At 37.7% G+C, this 23,012-nt stretch overlaps 1 protein-coding gene across 6 annotated transcripts in view; it reads left to right on the top strand.

Moving 5' to 3' along the window:
* Positions 1–23,012, top strand: part of LOC148861269 (phytochrome B-like) — a 92,642-nt gene that overhangs the window by 21,380 nt on the left and 48,250 nt on the right. For all 6 annotated transcript variants that reach the window (XR_016112814.1, XR_016112815.1, XM_088983953.1 and 3 more), the window contains one exon: positions 9,584–9,877. Coding sequence is in view for 4 of the 6 variants with exons in the window: in XM_088983953.1 (XP_088840079.1) it covers positions 9,584–9,877 (294 nt within the window). In the remaining 2 variants the exon portion in view is untranslated. The remainder of the gene's footprint in view (positions 1–9,583; positions 9,878–23,012) is intronic.

Genomic DNA, 23,012 nt, shown 5'->3' with positions numbered 1-23,012 from the left:
AAAAACTCCTTAAACACCCACAAGAGATCATCTTTCAAGATATCCCAACAATCCTGATAAAAAGCCATTGTAAACCCATCCAGCCCTGGAGCTTTTGTTCTATCCATAGAAAACACAGCCTCCTTGATCTCTTCTATATTAAAGCTTTTTCCATCATTCTCCTGTTCTCCACCCCTACATCTGGCCAATCCAAACCTTCTACCCACACCCTTCTACTCACAGGCCTTCTTAGAATAGATTTGAAGTGCTCCACACAGGCCCTGGCAATCTCCTCTTGCTGTACTAACTCAACTCCATCTACTACCAATTTGGAGATAAAGTTCTTCCTTCTCCTGCCATCTGCTAGAGAGTGGAAATACTTAGTGTTTCTATCTCCCTCTTGCAACCATTTACACTGAGATTTTTGCCTCCAGCTAATTTCGTCCTTGTGCAGGCAGTCCTCTAACTATCTTCTCAATTCTCTCCTGAGGTCATTGTCTTCCTCTACAAATTCTCCCCTTTCCTCTTTAAAGTCAAGGCTTTCAATCTTCTTCATCAAGTCTCCCTTTCTTTCTTCTGTCCTCATGAACTCCATCAAATTCCACTCCTTGATTCTTGCTTTCAAGAATTGTAGTTTCTTATGGAATCTCATCCCCTCCCACTCCACCAACGGGTTACACTCATGCCACGACTCCCTCACTTTGTTAGGAAACCCTGGATGTAACTACATATTTTCAAATCTAAAGGGGGTAGAACCTCCACACCTTCTTTCCTCCTTACATAACACTATGGGCCAGTGATCTGAGGTCACCCTTGGGAGAACTCTAGCATCCAAGGTTCCCCAATGTTCTTCCCAATCCAAAGAGAGCATGAACCTATCCAGCTTAGCGCAAATGTGTCTAGATTGGAGATTTGACCATGTAAATGCCTTATGTGCTAGGGGAATCTCTTTAAGCTCAAAGGCATCCACAAAACTGTTAAACTTCCTCATGCTTTTTGTCACCCTCTGGTTAACCTTGTTGGACTCTTCCGAGAATCTAATCACATTGAAATCCCCACCCATGCACCAAGGCCCATCCCACAACCCTCTAACATCAGCCAATTCCTCCCACAACTCCTTTCTCTCTCTGTAGTCATTCGGTCCGTAAACATTTGCGAGCACCCAAATATAATCATCCTCTTGCTGCTTAAACTTCATGGAAACCGAGTACTTTCCGATCAACTCCTCCAGACCTTCAACCACATCCCTCTTCCACATTGTTACAATCCCCCTGAAAGCACCCCACGATGGAGCCGCCACCCAGCTAATGCCCCTGGCTTTCCATACACTCTTTGCCCATTTGTCATTAAACTCCATTCTCTTAGGTTCTTAGTGTCAATAAATTGTAGAATCTCAATGATAATTTTAACTGGGTGTTGACAAATGTTTATGGGCCTAATTCATATAGGGAAAGAAATGAGATGTGGGAAGAACTGGCAGATGTGAGAGGTTTGTGGCAAGCCCCGTGGTTCTTGGGAGGGACTTTAATGTGATCAGACATATTGCTGAATTGAATAATCCGAGACATAGGATAACCACCAGCATGAAAAGATTTAATAATTTTATAGACACATTTGAATTGAAGGAAATCGGGATTGGACAACACAAATATACTTGGACTAATTGTCAAGAGAACCCTATGTGCTCAAAGTTGGATAGGTTTCTTGTGTCTTGGGATTGGGAGGAACATTGGATTAAATGGTGGGCAGGACACTACCCAGGGTCATCTTAGATCACTGGCCGATATGTATCGGACAAGGGACACGGGGTGGGGCCGTTTCCCTTTAGGTTTAAGAACATGTGGTTAACGATCCCGGAGTTTGTGCAAAAGGTTGAGGAGTGGTGGAAGGAGGATAGCCCCCAGTCTGTGGGAAGGGATTGGATTTCGTATGAAGCTTCAGAATTTAAAAGTAAAAGTCAAGGAATGGAATCTTAATTCCTTCCATGATCATTTAGAGCTTTATGGTAGGGCAATTCGCCAAATGGATGCCCCCCCTTCATAACTTCATATGCGTCTACATTAGGTAATTCTACCACAACTCTCCATGTATCATCTCATTCCTCTGACTCTCCTTGGGTAATTGATTCTAGAGCGTCAAAACATATGACCGGTAAGTTTACCTACTTTCAGACCTATCATCTTCTCTCTGGAAGAGACAAAGTTAGGCTGGCTGATGGTTCATTCTCTACCATAGTTGGTCAAGGAACTGTTTCTCTTCCCTCTGGTCCTACACTCTCTGATGTTTTACACATTCCTCAATTCCCTATTAATTTGTTTTCTGTTAGTAGTATAACCAATTCTTTAAATTGTTCAGTAACCTTCTTCCCTTCTCATTGTGTAATCCAGGATTTGGACTTAGGGAAGGTGATTGGTAGAGGGCGTATGGTGGATGGTGTTTACTTGTTGGAGAATAAGGTTGGCCTTGCAGTCACTGAGTCTAAGAGTCAAGCCTATTTATGACACAATCGTCTTGGTCATTTATCCTTTGATTCCTTAAAGATTGTGTTTCCAGAAGCTCTCTCAGTGCCTGAATGGACAAATGCAATGAAGAGATTAATGCATTACATAAAAATGGTACATGGGAATTGGTGGATCTTCCTGAGGGAAAAGAACTAGTTGGATGTAAATGGGTATTTACAGTGAAACATAGAGCTGATGGCACATTGGAAAGGTATAAAGCTTGTTTAGTGGCAAAAGGGTTCATTCAAGTGTATGGTGTGGATTATGCAGAAACTTTTGCACCAGTTGCTAAGATGAACTCCGTTACGGTTCTCTTCTCTTTAGCTGCTAATTTCGATTGGGACCTTCACCAATTGGACATCAAGAATGCTTTTCTAAATGGTGATCTAGAAGAAGAAGTGTACATGGTACAACCTCCTGGTTTCCAGGCTCAAGGTAATGAACAAAAGGTTTGCAGGTTTAAAAAGTCTTTATATGGCCTAAAACAGTCATCAAGAGCCTGGTTCAGTAGATTCCAAGTAGATGTGCAACAAAAGGGCTACAAGCAATGCCAATCTAACCATACATTGTTTGTGAAAAGAGAGGAAGGAAAAATTGCCGCCCTAATAGTGTATGTTGATGATATGGTTATCACTAGTGATTGGAAAGATGAAATTCAAAGATTGAAGGGATTTCTTGCTACTCAGTTTGAGGTGAAAGATCTAGGCCCTTTGAAATACTTTCTTGGAATTGAAGTTGCCCGCTCACAAAAGGGTATCTTCATTTCTCAAAGAAAGTATGCCCTAGATCTGTTACAAGATACAGGAAAGTTGGGGGTGAAACTAATTGATCCTAATCAGAAATTAAGTGATTGCCCAGGTGAATCTATCAAAGATGTGAAGCAATTTCAGAGGCTTGTAGGAAGACTATTATATCTCTCCATGACTCGGCCAGGCATTGCTTATGCTGTGGGTGTTCTTAGTCAATTCATGCATGCCCCTAAGACCTCCCATCTTGAAGTAGCTGAAATAATTCTCAAATACCTTAAGAAATTCCCAGGTGCAGGTTTGTTATTCCAGAAGCATGGACATCTGAAGGTTGAAGTATATACTGATGATAGTAAGTCTACCAGTGGCTATTTTACCTTTGTGGGAGGAAACCTAGTGACTTGGAGAAGCAAAAAGCAAAATGTGGCGGCTAGATCTAGTGTTGAAGCTGAATATAGAGCAATATCTCATGGAGTGGCTGAAATAATGTGGTTGAAAAATCTATTGAGTGAGCTGGGATTTACAGTTGATGAACCTATGACTTTATATTGTCACAACAAGGCAGCCATAAATATTGCTGCAAACCCGGTACTACACGATAGAACCAAGCACATTGAAGTAGACAAGCATTTTATCAGAGAGAAGGTTGTTAAAGGGGAAGTGTGCACTCCCTATGTCAGTTCCGAAGATCAACTTGTAGACATCTTCACAAAAGGGCTACATCATTTGCGGCACAATGATTTATGTGACAAGTTGAGCATGATTGACATCTATGTCCCAACTTGAGGGGGAGTGTTAAAAGACTGATTAAAGAGTGTTTTTTCTTATGTTTTTTTATTTCTTTTAGTGTTATAGGGATACTATTGTAATTCCCCTTGTCCTTATGTTATGTTTAGTCGCCCTAATATAAATATTAAAAAGCTGGTGCCACCAACAACTTTTGATGCTCTCAAATCTCTCTCCTCTCTTCTCTCTTTATCTCCTCTATCTTTCTTCACTTCAGTTCTAGACAAGACAAATATTTAACGTAAAAGAGCAAGAAATCAGTAGGTGATAACAATCCTCATTCTGCACTTTACATAAAATGCACCAATTGGAGGACAAGCATGAATAAGGTCTCTTTTTTTGTACATTGTCCATAGTGTTAATTTTACTATAATACACTTCCCAACAAAAACTGGGAATTTTAGGTGGAATTGGCCTTGATTAGACTTCTTTAACTAGAAACAACAAAGGGGAAGCAGTAGAGCATAGGGACTTAAAGAAGGAAGAACAAGAGAATGAGCCACTTGAGGTCAAAGACTAAATTCTTCTATCTGGTTTAGGAGGGTCCAAACAAACAAAATCAAGTAAAAGTAAGAGCTCAGAGATAGAAACCGATTCCTCATCCCTCAACCCTCTACGGAACCCAAAATCCCAATTAAGAGACAATGGGAGAATGGGGGGAGAAAGAAACTTCGAAACAGTCTCCTTTTTATGGAGGGAAATAGAAGATGTTAGTAGCAAGGTCAAGTGCTGAAGTTGAATTTAGGTCAAGGGCCCCGTTGGTTTATCGGTTTAGTCGGTTTTTATATATATTTTAAACTAAAATATCTATTTATATTTAAGTTTATTTCTTTTTGGTTTTTATGCAAAATCAAAATATATATTTAAATCAATTAGTTTTTTATCCAAAACTGATTTTTGGTCAATATATATTTAAATTTATACAAAACTGAATTAAATATTGTACCATTGTATTATATTTGTATTGGTTTTACTTTTTAGTTTTTATCATAAATAACCAATTTTTTTTCAAAGTTCAAACAAAACACATAAAATATATCAACATTTAATATATAGGGTAGGGACTAATTAATAATTAATTAAACATATAGGATCGGTTTGGTTTGGTTTGGTAACAGAGTTGTCGGTTTATTTTCTCATACTAACCGAAACTGACCAACTTAGGTTGGGTCGGGCCGGTTTGGTTGGTTTGGTCGGTTTGACATTTAATGTGAACACCTCTACTTTGCACCAACTTGAGGGAGAGTGTTAGAAGTAGTGTGTTTAGAAGCACAAGGGTCTTCTTGACATTTACATGTTGTTTGGCCATGTAGTAATTTGCACAATGTTTTAAGGGCATTATTGTAAATATCTATTATGTTTCATTAAGGAATAAAAACATATGGAGGGTCGGGTCTCTCATACCAAACCCTTCTCTTCATTTTTTCTGTTCCTCCTCCTTCCAACACCAAGGCACTAACACGAGCACATCTGAGAAGCTTAGTGGATGGCAAGGAACTGGTCTTGATCTTTTAAGAGAAGCACTGGCTACCGTAGTTCTCAAGGTGTCATCTAGGCGCCCTTGGATGGGTGCCTTGCCTAAATGCCTTGTTTATAGCAATTAAGTGCCCATCTAGGCGGCTAGGCACCTATGGGCGATAAGGCACCTACCTAGGCAACTAAAATGACAAGGCAGGTGCCTTATTAAAATACCATTGGTATTGTTGCATCTTACTACTATGTATGCTACTACATTCTATTATATACTATATGCATCATTTATACTTTGTTTTGAAGTTTTACCATTGAAATTTAAAAGATCTAAAGGTTTTGAGAAGAGAAAGCAAAAAAGAAGAAATATAAAGAAGTTTCTTTCTTTTTTGTTTTTCTCCTACTCTCTCTCTCTCTCTCTCTTATATTAAATAAACAGCAACTCCACCCTTGTTCTTTCTCTTTTACTTTTTATCTTAAATTTTATCATAAAAAACTATAACCTTCTTTAGTTGCTAGTTTGGTGTTTTTTTTATCAGAAACAGCAACTTCATTAAAGATAAATTAAAACTGAAATACAGAAGTCAACCCCTATTAGAAGAGGTTGATCCAATAAACATCATACATTACAGCACTGCCCAGTAAAGCCTCTCCCTTACAGTCCCTTGTTTTGCTAAGGCATCAGTTCTCTGTATTGCCAAATTCCCAGCTGCCCTGATTGCATCCACCCAATTACCAATTTGGAGTCCCCCTTTATCTCAATCTGCTGTAGCCCCAACTGTTTGCCCAGTTTAACTCCTTGATGTAGGGCCAAGATTTCCACTCTTAAGGAATCTCCAACTCCAACTGGACCTGAATACAGAGCCATTATCTTGCCTTCAATATCTCTGAAAACACCTCCTATTACCAGATGGGCCCGGATTACCTGTAGAGCTTCCATCAAAGTTCAGTTTTAGTTTGATATATCTCTGAAAACACCTTCTATACCAGTTGCTAGTTTGATATGGAATTGCTTTATTAAATATTTGTTATATTAATTTCATTTTTGAAAGTATTGAAATAATTGCCCTAAATATGTTGATTTTCCATGTTTGGAGAGGAAATTTGATGTTACTAATAGAGAAAATTGCTACTTTTTTTTTTCATTTAATATGCATGCTGAATTGTATATAAAACTAGAAAACTAGGAAAAACTCACTTTTCTATTTTATGAATTTTTTATCGCCGAGGAATCGCCTAGGGACTAGGTGTCCCATTGCCACCTAGAATCACCTAGGTGCCTTAACAACTATGCTGGCTACATCAAGCTGTCCAATTACCTCTTGGTATGAATAACTGTTGTTGATCTCACTCATTTGCAGATGGTCCCCTCCCCTAAGTTGTTGCTTGTAACTTTGGTGCTTTGTGTAGTTAACTAGATACATGTTTTAATGAGATTAAAATTAGAGCCAAGATGGATCTTAACTCAACTCAACTCAACCAAGCCTTATCCTAATTATATGGGGTCAAGTACATGTCCTGTTCCACCATTCTATATGTTCAGTGCCATATCCATCGTGAAATTATAGGCCCTTAAAAATCATTTTTCACAATTTAACCCATGTCCTTTCTAGTCTGCCCCTAGCTCCTAATTCATAACAGATCATGTCTCCTTACTCGTATAGCAGATGTAGGGGGTGACCATTTTCAGCCTGACCCGACTTGCATATATATTTTTTCTACATATTTATATGTGTTATTTTATAAAAAAAACTATGCTGCCGGAACAACATGATCTCAAAAGGGCTTTAACCATTCAAACCCCCTAGTGAATTTGATAAGAACCACCTGATTTGCTACCACTTTTATGATACCGATTGATTGGTTACAAGTTTGTCTGGTATTACAATTGAACTCATTATTTTATGTTATATTGTATATTATATATATAAATATCATAATATGACACCTAGGGGGTGCAGTTGGATTGAGCCAAGCTGAATGTCGGCATGTCTTGGCTTTAGTTTGACTAAAATACTCCTATGTTCAAGTTCGATTTGAACTCTATTTTCCAGTTCAAGTTCGGTTTAAAAGCTCAAAAAACTAATATGTTTTATATATGTATATTTATTTATATTAATCAAGCCCAACTTGTGAGCTTTCATCCCTGAACATTTTATTGGTCGAATTTGAGTTGAAATAACTGATTGAATTTACCTTGAGATTTGAACTTGATTACCATCGAACTGTTTAGCTTGATTTGATTGCACCCCTAATGACACCTATAATTCATATTATATATAAAATTTTATATTATACAATGTATAAAATAAATTTCATATACATATTGTATGATATATAATATAAAACACTATATATTTAATATTTTATACATAAAGGGCATAATCCCAGAATCCAAGGTTTAAAATGTCGATGTCGATGGAAATGTCGCTTACCAAAATATTGGACATATGTCGGAAATGTCAAGGGGAAATATTGTAAAAATTAGAGACATTGTGGAAATATTATGAAATATTATGAAATATGCAAAGATATTATGTAAAATGATAAAAGAAGCATTAATACATATTTCTAGACTATTATCTTATTCCCAACCATTATATAAAGCTAAGAAACTAAGATCAATAACAAATTAGTAAATGACGGTTTACTGATTTATTATGCATTTTGATGTTTTTACAAGGTTATCTAATATTTTCTTTTCTTATTTTTAGTTCTGATTTATTATAAATTCTAGTATATTTATTTCACACTAGTAAATAGAAATACATTTATTCTGATTTTTTAAATATTAAAGTTATAATACATTATGTTTTATTATTAATTTAATAAACTGATTCTCCTTTTTGTAGTATTAAGATTATGATAATATCTGATTTCTTATAAAGCTTAATGAATTTATTATGATTTTTAATACTAAATTTATAATAAATAATGATTTAGTATAAAATTTATTAAATTTATTCTATTTTTTTTATTAAATGTAGAACATGGTTTATTATAAAATTTAATAAACATTTTCTGATTTTAATAAATATTTTAAAAAATACTAACTAGTTAATATTTTATTACTTGAAAAATATTTTATGTTTTATATTATAAAGTAATTAATTTATTCTTTTGTTTTTATATTTTGTTAATTCTTTTTATAGTTATTTTATTTGAAATATTAAATAGAAATATTAATGGAAAAATCTATATTAATATACTGTATTATATTAATATAATATACTAATATATTATATTTTTAATATACATTAGTCGACATCTTGTCGACATAATAGGAAAAACTGTATTTTTTTTTGGTTATTTGGACTGATTTGGTCGACATTTCCGAAATATAGGAAATGTCGACCGACATAATGTAATTTTTATATTACCATCCATTTTCATGTTGTTGAGCCTCGACATCGACATATGTCGGGCGACATTAGTGACATTTGGCGACATTTGAAACCATGCCAGAATCAGATCTGGGCTCCGGCCTGGTTCATGATCACCCCTCCGTAGATGGTTATAGAATAATATAAAATCATCTCAAGAAAAGTGATGGGATTTGAACCCCATATGGGGTTCTTATTTCCTATTCTGCTTCTTTGAACTTGTAGCAATGTCAACATGTTTTCATCAATTTATCATGTTGGTTCAAAGATTATGTAGGGTTTAAGAATGATAAACCTTTCACTATCTATGATAATCTTTTTGATTTTGACATAACTTACCTAGAGATTTGCATTCTGTCTGCAAGGTTTATGTTAGACTGTTAGTGCCATCCATTAAAGAAGTAAGATCTTAAAGTGATTAAACATCAGATGATACAGTTCTAAATCAATCATGTCTCTTCACTCACTGCTATATTGTAAATGCTCATGAAGAATATCCTGGTTTACTCTTTTTGATACCTTTCTTCCTAAGTTTTCTATATTTTTTGGTATATGATAGGCTTTTTTTTTTTTTTTTAAATATATATGATAGACTGTTTTGATTACTATAGTTTCTGACTTTCTGTAAGTTACTGTACCTTGTTTTCTTAAAATATTCTAGTGCATTTTTGCTACTGTTCAGAACTAGAACTTACATCTTTTTTGCTTTTGGTAACAGATCACTGGAGCTTGACAAGGTTGAATTTTTAGTTGGGAATGTTATAAACGCTATTGTTAGCCAAGTTATGTTCCTTCTAAGGGAAAGGAGCGTGCAATTAATTCGGGATATCCCAGAAGAAATTAAAATATTAGCTGTTTATGGTGATCAAGTGAGAATTCAGCAGATCTTGGCTGATTTTTTGTTGAATATGGTCCGATATGCACCAACTCCAGAAGGCTGGGTAGAAATTCATGTTTGGCCTCGTTTGGGTCAGAGTTCAGATGGAAGAGAGCTTGTGCAGCTTGAATTCAGGTTGACTTGCATTGTACCTTTTCCTGTTTCATTATATATTAGGCACTTGATAATTATCTGCATTCTTTATTTCTAAAACTGTGATGGATACATTTATTGGATAAAATCTATATAAACTCTTGTATGCAATCATCATCCTCATCCAAGCCCAGTCCCAACTATGTGGGGTTGGGTACATGAATCCTGTTTTTTTTGATAAATGAGTGAAATTTTATTAAACCAGCAAATAAGAGTTACATGCAACCCGTGGAAAGGCACGAGATGCGACCTTTCCTTTAAAACTAATTACAGAATTATAAGTACAAAAGAAATTACACTGAAGCTCAAAATAAAGTATCTCGGGAAACCCCTTGATTTGCAAGTGAATCAGCCAATGAATTTTCTGATCTGCCTACCCACTGAACTCTGATTGTCATATTCCTTGTTAACCATTTAAACTTTTTGAGAAGATCTCTAAAACCCCAAATAATAGTGTCTGGATCCTTCAGCCAACCCATTATCACCTAGGAATCCTCTTCAATAATCAGATGCTCTATGCCTAGCTGATTTGCAAGCTTCTTGTACAGCAGCCAGTATCTCGGCCCTTAAAGAGGCTCCAACACCTGTAGGACCTGAGTACAAAGATATCACGTTACTATCTTTGTTTCTCAGCACTCCTATGCCTGAAGGTCCTGGATTTCCTCGGCTACTTTCATCAAAGTTCAGCTTGATAAACTCCTCCCCTGGTGGCATCCATTCAACCCCATGTCAGTCCTTCCTAGTAGAAGTATTAGCCACTGCTAACCAACTTCTCCATAGGTCATCAAAAGAGTATGCATCAAAGATCTTTAGAGTTTTCAGCCACTGAATTGCCCTTGTCAAAATATATTCTTTAACTTCCGAGAAGCTCATTTCTTTTTCACAAAAGATTCTGGTGTTCCTTTCTTTCCAAACTGTCCACAACAAAGCTGCTCTTATGCACTTCCACATAATTCTCCCTCTCTTTTTGTGCCATTCAAAAATAGATGGACTAAACAACAAACTAGTATCAGATGACAGGTTCCACCTACACTCAAACAACGTAAGAATCCAATTCCATACAGCTGTAACAAAGGAGCAAGAGATCAGTATGTGGTGACAATCCTCATTCTGAGATTTACGAAGAACACACCAATTAGGGGATAAGCACCAATTTAGTCTTCTCTTTTGTAGGTTTTCAAAGGTGGTTAATCTTACCATAATAAACTTCTCAACAAAAAACAACAATCTTTGGGGGAATGGGCCTAGTCCAAAATTCTTTAACTAGGAAATTCTGAGGTGCAGAAGTGGAACAAAGGGACTTGAAGAAAGAGGAGCAAGTGAACAAACCATTCGGGTTAGGGGTCCAAATTCTTGTGTCAGGTTTGAGGGGATCTAAACAAATAGGTTCAAGTGAAGACAATAAATCTGAAACACAAGCACTTTCATCATCACGTAACCCTCTATGGAAACCAAAATCCCAGTTTAGGGCCAAAGAAGAGTCTGAGTAGGAAATAAAATTGGAAATCGGCTCTTCCTTATAAAGGGAAAGAGAGTAAAGAGAGGGAAAAAGGTCTTTCCATTCCTTTCTGTTTAATGCTATATCCTTGGTTAAAATTTGAGCACTTATATCATTTCTTATTACTTTTGATCCGTTTGCTTTTTAATCCACCTATAGTCCTTCTAGTCCCTTCAACTTGCAACAGATCACTTCTTCTTATGGGTGCTGTCAATGGTCTTGTATGCATCTAACCGAACCATCTTAGTCTACTTTCTTTCATTTTATCACCAATTGGGGCAACTCCTTGGTTCCTTCAAATGACTTTATTTCTGACCCTATCCTTTTGAGTTTTTCCACTCATTCATTTCAGCATTCATATCTCTGCCACACTCATTTTTTGGACATTGTGGTTCTTGACTGCCCAAGACTCTGCTCTACACAGTATAGCTGGCCTTACATCTGTTTTGTGGAAACTTATTTTGTTTTTTTTGATAAATGAGTGGTAATTTTATTTAGGGGAAGAAAATGTACAATCATCCTAAGAAATGAGAATATAGTCACACTCTTAACGGAAATTCAATTATAAGGTACCACAACAATTCACCCCTTGATACCCCTTATTTAGCCAAAGAATCAGCCATAACATTTGTTGATCTACTAACCCATTGGAATCTTACTGACATTGTTTCTGGTAAGCCAATTAACTTTCTTGAGAAGATCCTTGTAGCACAAGAAAACTGTTTTTGGATCCGGCAACCAACCCACTACCACCTTGGAGTCTCCTTCAATTATAAAGTGCTACACTCCAAGTTGGTTTGCAACTTGTATTCCTTGTATTGTAGCCAGTATCTCAGCCTTTGTAGAGTCACTAACTCCCACTGGTCCAGAAAATAGGGATAAAATGTTACTATCCTTATCTCTCAATATCCCTCCTATACCTGAGGGCCCTAGATTACCTTGATTGCTCTCGTCAAAGTTCAGCTTTACCACTCCTAGAGGTCTCCATTCTGCCTGTGATCTAATCTTTTCGGAGGCTATGGAGGCCACTTCTGCCCATCTTTTCCAAAGATCATCAAAGGAATAATTCACAAAAAGGTTGGAGTTTTCAGCCAAAGGATTGAGTTGTATATCCTACCTGCAATAATTTGAAATAAAAAGACGAAAATAGAAGAGAAGAAGAAGATGGAAGAGAAAGAAGTAATGGAGGAAGAAGGTGGAAGAAAAAGAGAAGAAAGAAGAGAAACTTCGATCCTCTCCTTAGTTCCCCAATCTTAGCTTTTATTCTCTTAATTGTAATATGAGCACAAGTGTACCCTTAGTAGGGCGGCTAGCACTAAATAGACGTAACTAAATAACAACAACAACAACAACAACAACAACAATAATAATAATAATAATAATAATAATAATAATAACAACTAAGGCCCACTACTTATAAACATTAAAAAAAATAGACGTAACTAAAGAAAGGAAAGAAACTAAGGCTCATTCGGCCCATCTTCTCTACACTCTCCCTCAAGCTGAGCATATATATCAATCATGCCCGGCTTGCTTACATAGTGATGTAACTTTGCCTTAGGCACACCCTTGGTCAGAATATCTGCTAACTGTTGCTCTAAGGCAATGAAGGAAGGCAAACTTCTCCAGAAGCCACCCTTTTCCTTATAAAATGCCGGTCTACTTCAATATGCTTTGTCCTATCATGCTGAACTGAGTTGTGATCTATATTAATTGTAGTCTGGTTATCATAGTACAACATTAAGGGCTTATCATGTGCAATACCCATCTCCCCTAGAAGTGACCTAAGCCATAAGAACTTTGAAACTGCATGTGCCGCTGCTTTATACTCTGCCTCAATTGAAGATTTGGCTACTATTGATTGTTTCTTACTTCTCCAAGAGACAATATTCCCTGCAACCAAGGCACAATATCTCGATGTAGATCTTCTATCATCAATGCTACCAGCCCAATCGGCATCTGTATAAGCCTCTAACTTCATGTGTCCATGCCTAGAAAGAGAATACCCTTTCTAGGAGTTCCCTTGAAGTAACATAGAACCCGTTCTGTAGTAACTATATGTGTCTCTAGGGCCATTTCATAAATTGACTAATCACATTGATAGCATATGAGATATCTGGCCGTGTCATGCAAAGGTATAGTAGCTTCCCCAAAAGTCTCTGGAACACTCCCCCTATTTGCCAAGAGCTCACTATCATTAGCTGAAAGTTTATGGTTGGCATCAATAAGTGTAGAAGCAGGTTTAGCACCAAGTTTCCCAGTCTCTGTGAGAAGATCTAACATATACTTCCGTTAGTAGATGAAAATGCCATCTTTAGACATACCAACTTTGACATAAAGGAAAAGAGAAGAAGGAAGAAGAAGAAGAGTGAGGAGAATTTGTATTAGACTATAAAAATTTACATTTAAGCCCCTTGATAACTAAAGACATAAAGGAGAAGAATGCCCCTCAAACCATCAGGTTACACACACAACACACCAGTTTGGGGATAAACACAAGTAAGGTCTCTTCTTTTGCAGGTTATCCAGAGTATTTATAGGAAATTTCCTTTTAATCTATGTGGTATTCTACACCCACATGAAACTTTTGTATGCAATATGAAACATTTCTCCAACCATAATAGGAAAACTCAGTGAATGACTAGATTTGTTCTGGCCTCTGACTCAGAATCAGCTAAGATAACTCGGTTGATATAGCAAATTAGTGTTTTCCATATACATATATGTATGCATGTTTATGTACATATGCATCTAGTTATGTATTAATGTTATGCATCACTATTTTAATGGTATAGTACCTTCTCATGAGTGGTTATATGTTCTTAGAACATTTTTAAATTTAGGAGAAGATGTGATAAACAATGGTTTATGTGGACCTTGAAAAGGACATGTATGACGGTCTAACATCCAATGTTAAAACACCTGTTGAGAGAGTCATCAGAGCTTCCAGTTACAGTGGGACTTCACTAAGGCTCTAGTCCTTATTTATTTGCGTCAGTCATGTTTGAATTGACTAATCATATTTGGAGGAGATCCCATGGTGTATGTTTGCTAATTTTGATTAATCAATAGAATTAAATGAGACCAAATGCAAAATTGGATTTATTGATGTATGCATTAGAACAAGAGGTTTTAAAATAAGTAGGACCAAAACAGAATATATGCAATGTAAATTTAATAATAATAGGAACAGAAATCGGGGTATACTTTGGGATTGGAGGCCAAGAGATATCTCAATCTATGATACTTAGATACCAATACTTGCCTAGCATTTTGATGCTGTATCTGATACTTATTGGATATGGATACTTCTAGATGCACTCTAGCATTAATATTTAAAATATGTAAAGTGGTATATTTTAACAAATTAGACTTAATATCTGCATATATTATAAATTTAATTCAATTCGGCAAGATATAAGTCTTGGGAAATGACATTTAACTTAAAAAACTAGATATAAATGCATATTTAGGCATATTACATGGGATACCCCTACCTATATCCATGTCTAGAATTTTAGGAAAGGGAGAGTCACATCCCCATTTCTCATATCTATGTCCATGTTCATAACTCCATTTTTGTATTTGGACTTTGTGGATCTTAGCATGACCTCTTTCTTACCTTGGTTTGATAATCCATAACAAAGTAGAGATTGAGGAGGATATCACCTATAGAAGGGAAAAAATGTGGTTTCATGAAATAGTTACAAGGGAAGCAATGTTTCATGGAGTTGAGTGTTGAGCAATCAAGAAAAATGTCCAACAACGAGCGTAACAAAAAATGTAATATTTGAGATGGATGAGTGGGAAAAGTATTAAGAGTAGATAATAGAAATCTGCAGAAATAAAAGTCTGTAGAAAAATATGAAGAAAAGAAGAGATTTTGTGAGAAGAGAGAATAGAGAAAAGAATGAGAGAGCAAGCAGATCTGGCTGCCCTCTCCCATTGGTATTTATACTTTAAGTAAAAAATAAGTACAATGCGTAATATGCCCTTATAGGGCAACTAACACATAAAATTGCATAAAAAACTTAAAAAGCATCACTCCAAAGGATTCCAGCAAGAATGTTGTGGTCCCTACTTCCTATATAAATAAATAATAAACGAAAACAACTAACAGATCTGCACAAATCCCCAACGCTCCCCCTCAAGTTGGAAGTAAATGTCATATATTCCCAACTTGCGTAGGTCATGTTCAAGCTTGTTCTTTGCAACCCCTTTGGTGAAGACATTAGCTAATTGTAACTTAGAGGAGAGATAAGGCAAGCTGACATCTCCATTTGTCACCCTTTCTCTTATGAAGTGTCTATCAACCTCAATGTGTTTTTGTCCTGTCATGCCGAACTGTATTGTGGGCAATATTGATTGCAGCCAGCTTGGTTGTCACAATATAACATCATGGGCTCCTCTGCATCTGTTCTAATCTTAGTTAGCAATGATCTAACCCAAAGTAATTTTGAAACACTATGGGCCATGGATCTATATTTGGCCTTTGCACTTGACTTACCCACCATTGACTATGTTTTACTCTTCCATGAATTCAGATTTCCTCCCATAGAGGTGCATATCCCTGATGTGGATCTCCTGTCATCTAGACAACCTGCCTAATTTGCATCTATATAGGGCTCCAGTTTCAACTTCTTATGATATGAGAATAGAATTCCTCTGCCCAGATGCTTCTTTAGGTATGCAAGTATCCTATTAATGGCTTCCCAGTGCTGAACCTAAGGAACATGCATATACTGACTCACAATACTAATAGGATAGGAAATGCTTGGGCGTATCATACATAAATATAGTAGCTGGCTTACCATCCTCTGATATCTCCTAACATCCTTAACCAACTCATCATCCAAAGCATCAATCTTGTGGTTCATGTCAATAGGATTATCAGTCCGTTTCACTCCTAGCTTCCCAGTTTCCTGCAGTAGGTCCAAAACATACTTCCTCTAAGAGATGAATATCCCATGCTTGGATCTTGCAACCTCAATCCCCAAAAAATATTTTAGTTCACCTAGATCCTTAATCTCAAATTCTTGCTGTGGTGACTTCTTGAGTGCATCAATCTCCCTCAGATCATTCCCTGTAACAACTATATCATCCACATACACAATCAGTATTGACGCAAGTGCTTCTCTCCTCTTCACAAAGAGAATGTGGTCTGATTGGGTTTGTGTGTATCCAAAATGGATTAATGCCCCCCTAAACCTGTCAAACCATGCCTTAGGTGTTTAAACTGTATAGTGACATTTTTTTGGCCTGCAAGCTTTTCCCTCACCAACATTCTTATAGAAACCAGCTGGAAGGTCCATATATACCTCCTACAAATCAGGAATGCATTTTTAACATCAAGCTGGAAGAGGGCCATGAATAAGTAGTTTCTAGAGACAAGAGGATCTGAACTGAGCTCATCTTAGCTGCTAGTGCAAAGGTCTTCAGATAATCTATACCATGTTCTATGTTTACCCTTTTGCAACCAACCTTGCCTTATACCTCGCTATGCTTCCATCAGCCCTGTACTTCACAGTGAACACCCATCTACATCCAACTGTCTCCTTTTTTGTAGGAAGATCAACTATCTCCCTTGTTTGGTTCTTAACCATTTCTCTTCTATCATAGTTGTTCTCCACTTAGGTTTAGAGAGAGCCTCACTAACATTCATGGGTATAGACATAGAATCTAGGGAAGAAAGGAAGGCATGGTAGGAAGGTTATAGGGCATTATAAGAGAAATGGTGTGAAACGTAAGTTGTACACTTTCTCTTTCCCTTGCGGAGTGCAATGGGGAGATCAAGATTAGCTGCAACATCAGTGTTAGGTATAGAAACATCACCAGTGGGATTAGAGGCAATAATTGGCTCAAAGGAAATACCTGGAATTGTATCAGCCGGAACTAGAATCTTAGATGGACTGGTAGAGAGTGGTGCGGGTTCTTCCACAGGAGCATGTGTGGAGTCAACCCTTGTGTTGGTGTTGAAAGAACTATGAGGCAGGTTGTAGTGGATTAGGTAGTAGGACTAGAGTTGATGGGTTAGATGAAGGAATAGGAAGAGGAACAGTCTGTGAAGTCTCCTCCCCAAAACACTCCCCCTAAGGAGAACCACCAAAGAAAAAAAAATGTAGACTCAAAGAAGGTAGCATCCATACTGACAAACTCGTTCCTCGACACTGGATCATAACAACAATACCCCTTCTAGTTTTGAGTATACCCAAGAAAAACACATTTCTTGGCCTTAGGATCCAACTTCCTATGATGAAGACCAAGCATATGAACAAAACAAACACACTCAAAAACTTTCAAAGGTATATAAAATATCTCCCCATCTAGCAAAAGAAGACTAAATGGTACCTTAAACCCTAGGATGCGTGAAGGTACATGGTTAATCGGGTACACAACCGTGAGAATTGCATCCCCCCCAAAACGAATAGGAATTGAAGCACACACCATAAGACTTCTTGCCACCTCCACAATGTGTCTATTTTTCCTCTTTCCTACTCCATTCCGTTGTACTGTATAAGCATAACTACATTGATGAATCACTCTATGCTTAAAAAAATGTGGCCAAATCCTTTTTTTCTTTGATCAGAAACGATAACTTTCATTAGAGATAAATTAAATTGAAATACAGAAGTCAACCCTTATTAGAAAAGGTTGATCCAATAAACATCAAACATTACAACACTGCCCAATAAAGTCTCTCCCTTATAGTCCCTTGTTTTGCTAGGGCGTCAGCAAAACCATTTGCTGATCTCCTTACCCACTTGGAATAAACACCCACCTCCCTTATAATGCTAAGAATTTCCCTTATCAGTCGTTTATATTTCCAAATTCCTAGCTGCCTTGATTGCATCCACCCACTTACCAACTTGGAGTCTCCCCTCTATCTCAATCTGCTGTAGCCCCAATTGTTTGGCCAGTTTTGCACCTTGATGTATTGCCAAGATTTCCTCCCTTAAGGAATCTCCAACTCGTACTGGACCTGAATACAAAGCCATTATCTTGCCTTCATTATCTCTGAAAACACCTCCTATACCAGATGGGCCCGGATTACCTATAGAGCTTCCATCAAAGTTCAGTTTCACCCTTTGTTGAGAAATCCTTGAAAAGATCACAAGATTTCAACCAATGGATAACCTTAGTAGTTACTCCTTCCACAACCTCTTCCTTGGATCAACCAATGTGGCCAAATCCTTCTCAAAATATTCTCTAAATTGTCTGATATGAAAATCTTAGTCCTCACCCCAAACTGTGTGAGAATCATTTGGTATAACTATCACACCATATTAGGTATCTTATCATGTGATTTCATCAAATATACCCAAGAATACCGAGTGTAATCATCCATAAACAAAAGAAAACAATTGTGTCCACCCATGGAAGAAATATGATTAGGTCCCCATACATCAATGTGAACAATATCAAAACCTAAAGAACTTCTTTTATCACTTGGTTTAAAAGAATGTCTACAATGCTTTCCCAACTAACAATTTTCACACTCTAGACTAGATAACTGAATAGGCATAAACAACTTTGGAAACAAACATCTCAATGAACTAAAAGAAAGATGACCTAATTAATTATGCTAGAAAATAATTTGACTCATTGACTTTGATCCATTACTATTGCTACTAACATGGTGACTCTGATGTCTTGGAATTTGATCTAGAAGGTAGACTCCATTCACCTCATAACCACTCCCAAATGTCCTCTTTGACTCTAGATCCTGCTAAACACAATTACTAGGAAGGAAAGTCACTTAAGAGTCCAATTTTTTTGTCAGATACTCACAAAAAGAATATTAGCATGAAGTTTGGGAACATGTAAGACAGAGGACAAAGTAATGTCATCAATTACCCTAATTGACCCTTCCCCAGCAATGGGAATATGAGAACTATCTGCTGTAGAGACTCTATCTCTAATAGAACACAACTGATAATAACTGAAAAGGGTACATATTGGTCATGTGCTCAGATGCTCTTGAACCTATAATCTAGGGAGGTTCCTTCTTACCTGAGGTGGAGGCATAATATGCAACCACATGTGAACTACTTGTATGAGCAAAGGAAGTCGTGTGATTGGTGTTTGCACTCTGTTGCCCCCTTAAAGATCTAGAACCGGCCAAATCCTTCTTACTTGTTAGCTGTCCAAACTTCTCCAATTCAGTTCTGATTGCTGCCATTGCAATGGATTCCAAATTAGCTTGGGTAAGAGGGTACTAGAGAGTCTCCAATAACTGCTATATTTGCATTTCCCTTCTTGTTCTTGACCCTAGTTGGTATGAGATGTGGATGGAGCTTCCAACAGGTGTCTCTAGTATACTTATAGCTTCTTGCAGTAGTCATACACCAAGTCCTTCCCCCTCCTGATCTCACTACTCCCCCTATCTCCATTTGGCTTAGGTTTGACTATACTAACCATAGTCGATTGGTCACACTCTCTCTGGAAAGGATGTGTTGCTTAGAACTATCAAATTCAGGTTTTAGTCTAGCCAAGAACTCAAAAACCCTATTCTTCTCTATCAACTTCTAATAGGTTATTGCATCTTCCATACTTTGAAACCACAATCTTTAAGTGATTTATCTCCCGCCAAAGTGTTTTCAGCATGGAGAAATACATAGCAAGAGGCCTATCTCCCTGTTTTGTATTAATCACTTGATTCCTCAATTGATAGGCTCTTGCTACATTCTATTATTGGGAATAGGTCTCAGTCACTCCATCCTAAATCTCCTTTGCTGTATTTGCCCACAAAAAAAATTCTTACCAATATGTGGTAACATTGAATTACACGGCCAAGACATCATCATGTAATTCTCATGTACCCACAGGGAGGAATCTGTATCAAGTTTCTTTTCATCCCCAATAAGGTATCCTAGTTTTCCATGAGCTCCAATAGCTATCTTGGCTTATTAATGGTTTGTATCATTTAACTTAATTGTGGTGATAATCTCAAGTCCAAAAGATTCTTCGGAGCTTGCTCCACCCAGTCCTCCACCCAATCCCATGTCATTGGTTAAACTCTGCTTAATGCTCTTGCCCTCCATAATTCTCAGAATAAATTAGAAAAACAACTATGGGTGAGAAAAAAAATCAATTTATCTCCTTCAGAGTTCTCAACTGCACTTTTGGTACTCAAAAACCTCCTCCCACTAAGATTCCTGTCTCCGTAGGAGCCGGTAGAAACAAGAGAAAAGGCTGCGACTCCCTCTAGAAACCTTAGAAATCACTGGAACTTGAACTACCCCCTTCAAAATTCACCAAGAACTCCAAAAAATCTAGAGCGCCCATTCCAAGGTCAAAATTGAAGAGTCCTACTGCAATCAAGATTCTTCCCCCTTCTCTAGTTCTTCCTGATTTTAGTGGTCAACCCTAGATCTGCTACAAGGAGTTCTAGATCCACAAATGTTTTACTCTATTTGTTATGTAAAGACTAAGGGCAGATCTGTCCTTTCCATGTAATGAGCATAACCTATAAATATTAATTAAAGTGGCGGCGGCAGAACATGAAGCTTCTGCTCCTCCTTTCAACCCTTGTGTTCTACTGCTTCTTCTTCCTCTTTCTCTTCTCTCCTCTTTCTTTCTGCTTATCTTCGATCCTGAGATTCATTAGGGTTCAAGACTGATAACAGTCCTGAACTTCTAGTTGGTATCAGAGCCAAGTTCTCTCATGTGAGTCTAGTCCAGCCGACCACATGAGAACCATCTAAGGCTGGAAGACTAAGAAAGCAGAGTTCGTTGACTGGTTCTTGGAGATCTCCAGAGGATTAGCAGCTGTTTGAAGAAGTATCACAGTTGTAGCAAGTTGGTGATCAGGAAGAATCAGAGAAGGCTAGGGTTCGGGTAACCTTGGTAGGCAGCGAACTGCATTCTACTGCAAGTTTTTTACTTTCTGAGAGAAGTAACATCAGAAAAGATAGGTTGGACCTATCCAGTAAGGGTGGCCGAACTACTCTAGGGTTTTATCTCTCTATTCTCTAGGGTTTTGTCCTATCCCTACGGCAAACCCTAGTATTAGGCTGAAACTTGTGATCTTATTCCTGCGGCAAACCCTAGAATTCTCCTCAACATTGATCAGTTTTAGGGTTTCATATTAACCCTAATACAAACCTTTTCCGTAAGGCTCTTAGGACTGATTAAAACCTCGAATTGGCTTCAGCATATCTGATTGCCCTTCAAACTGTGTTTCAATCTTCTTTTGGGGTTTCAAACACTTTTGAAGGGGTGAAAACAGTTCGGACTGTTGCTGTTGTGTGTGGTTATTGATTTCAGATCAGTCTTATATATATTTCATGCACATCTATCGTGAGTATAGATTGGTTCTCTATTGATTTTGTGACTGTTGTTGGGACTTCTAGTGCTGGTTTTGACTGTAGTAACCATAATCTTTGATACTTCTGGTTCTTGACTGAAATGGAGCTTAAGAATCAAGCAGAAGGCAGTTTTGGGAACAACAGTTATGGTGGTGGTTCTGAGACAGGTTTTCAGATTACAACTGTAAAGTTTGATGGATCAAACTACTTGGAATGGGCCCAATCAGCCATGATGGCTATTGGGGGAAGGGGCAAAGTAGGGTATCTCTTGGGAGATGTAGCAGAACCTTCCAAGGGAGACCCTACGTATACCAAGTGGGTCAAAGAAAACTACTTGGTTATGACATGGCTCTGTAATTCAATGCAGCCCCATATTAGCCGAAATTACTTATGGGCAAAGACAGCCAAGGAGATATGGAATGTGATGAAAGAGACTTACCCCCAACCCCTTAATGTTGCCAGAGCATATGAGTTGAAATGTGAGGTGAATGCCCTTAAACAAGGAGAGAAACCGGTGTCGGTCTATTTCTCTAACTTGCAGTCCCTGTGGCATGAGATTGATCACTTAGAGACTCTTGAGTGGGAGAGTCCCAAAGATGCTCAGATACATAGAAAGCACATTGAGACAAACAGAGTGTTTGAGTTTCTGGCAGGACTGAATTCAGAATATGATATTGTGAGGCAGCAGATCTTGACCAGAGATAGTGTGACCCTCTCTCAGGCATATTCCTTAGTGCACAGTGAAGAGACCAGGAGGAAAGTCATGATGCAACCTCAGCCGCTTACACCTGCCTTGGTAGCTGTCAAACCCAAAACAGAGGGTGATTCAGAGAGGGACAGAAAGAAGGAAGATAAAAGGGATGTGGTGTGTGAGCATTGCAAGAAACCTAAACACACAAAAGAAACATGTTGGAAGCTGCATCCACATTTGGTCCCGGCAAAGTTGAGAAATAAAAGGAGTAATGCTCATGTGGCTACGACTACTGATTCAGCATCCTCATCTGGCACGAGAGGCACACCATTAGAGACCTTAGCTGCAGTTTGGGCAGCTCTAATACAATTGGAGAAGGAAGTTGGCAGTTCAGCTCAGTTACCGCAGTCATCATCAGCTCCAGCTACATCGGCCTTTGCACACTCAGGTACTCGAGCCTCAACCTACCATGCCTCCGCTCCAGGTACTACTGAACCGTGTTGGGTAATAGATTCAGGTGCATCTGACCATATGACCAGCTTGCCCTCTCTGTTTACTACTTATCACTTATCTTCTGGTAGGGATAAAGTATCTATAGCTGATGGCTCTCTTGTCCCTATT

Source organism: Nelumbo lutea, chromosome 4 (genome assembly GCF_056320005.1).
Source record: "Nelumbo lutea isolate HS-2025 chromosome 4, American lotus-T2T, whole genome shotgun sequence".
NCBI classification, from domain to species: domain Eukaryota; kingdom Viridiplantae; phylum Streptophyta; class Magnoliopsida; order Proteales; family Nelumbonaceae; genus Nelumbo; species Nelumbo lutea.
This window is presented reverse-complemented; position numbering and strand designations above follow the sequence as displayed.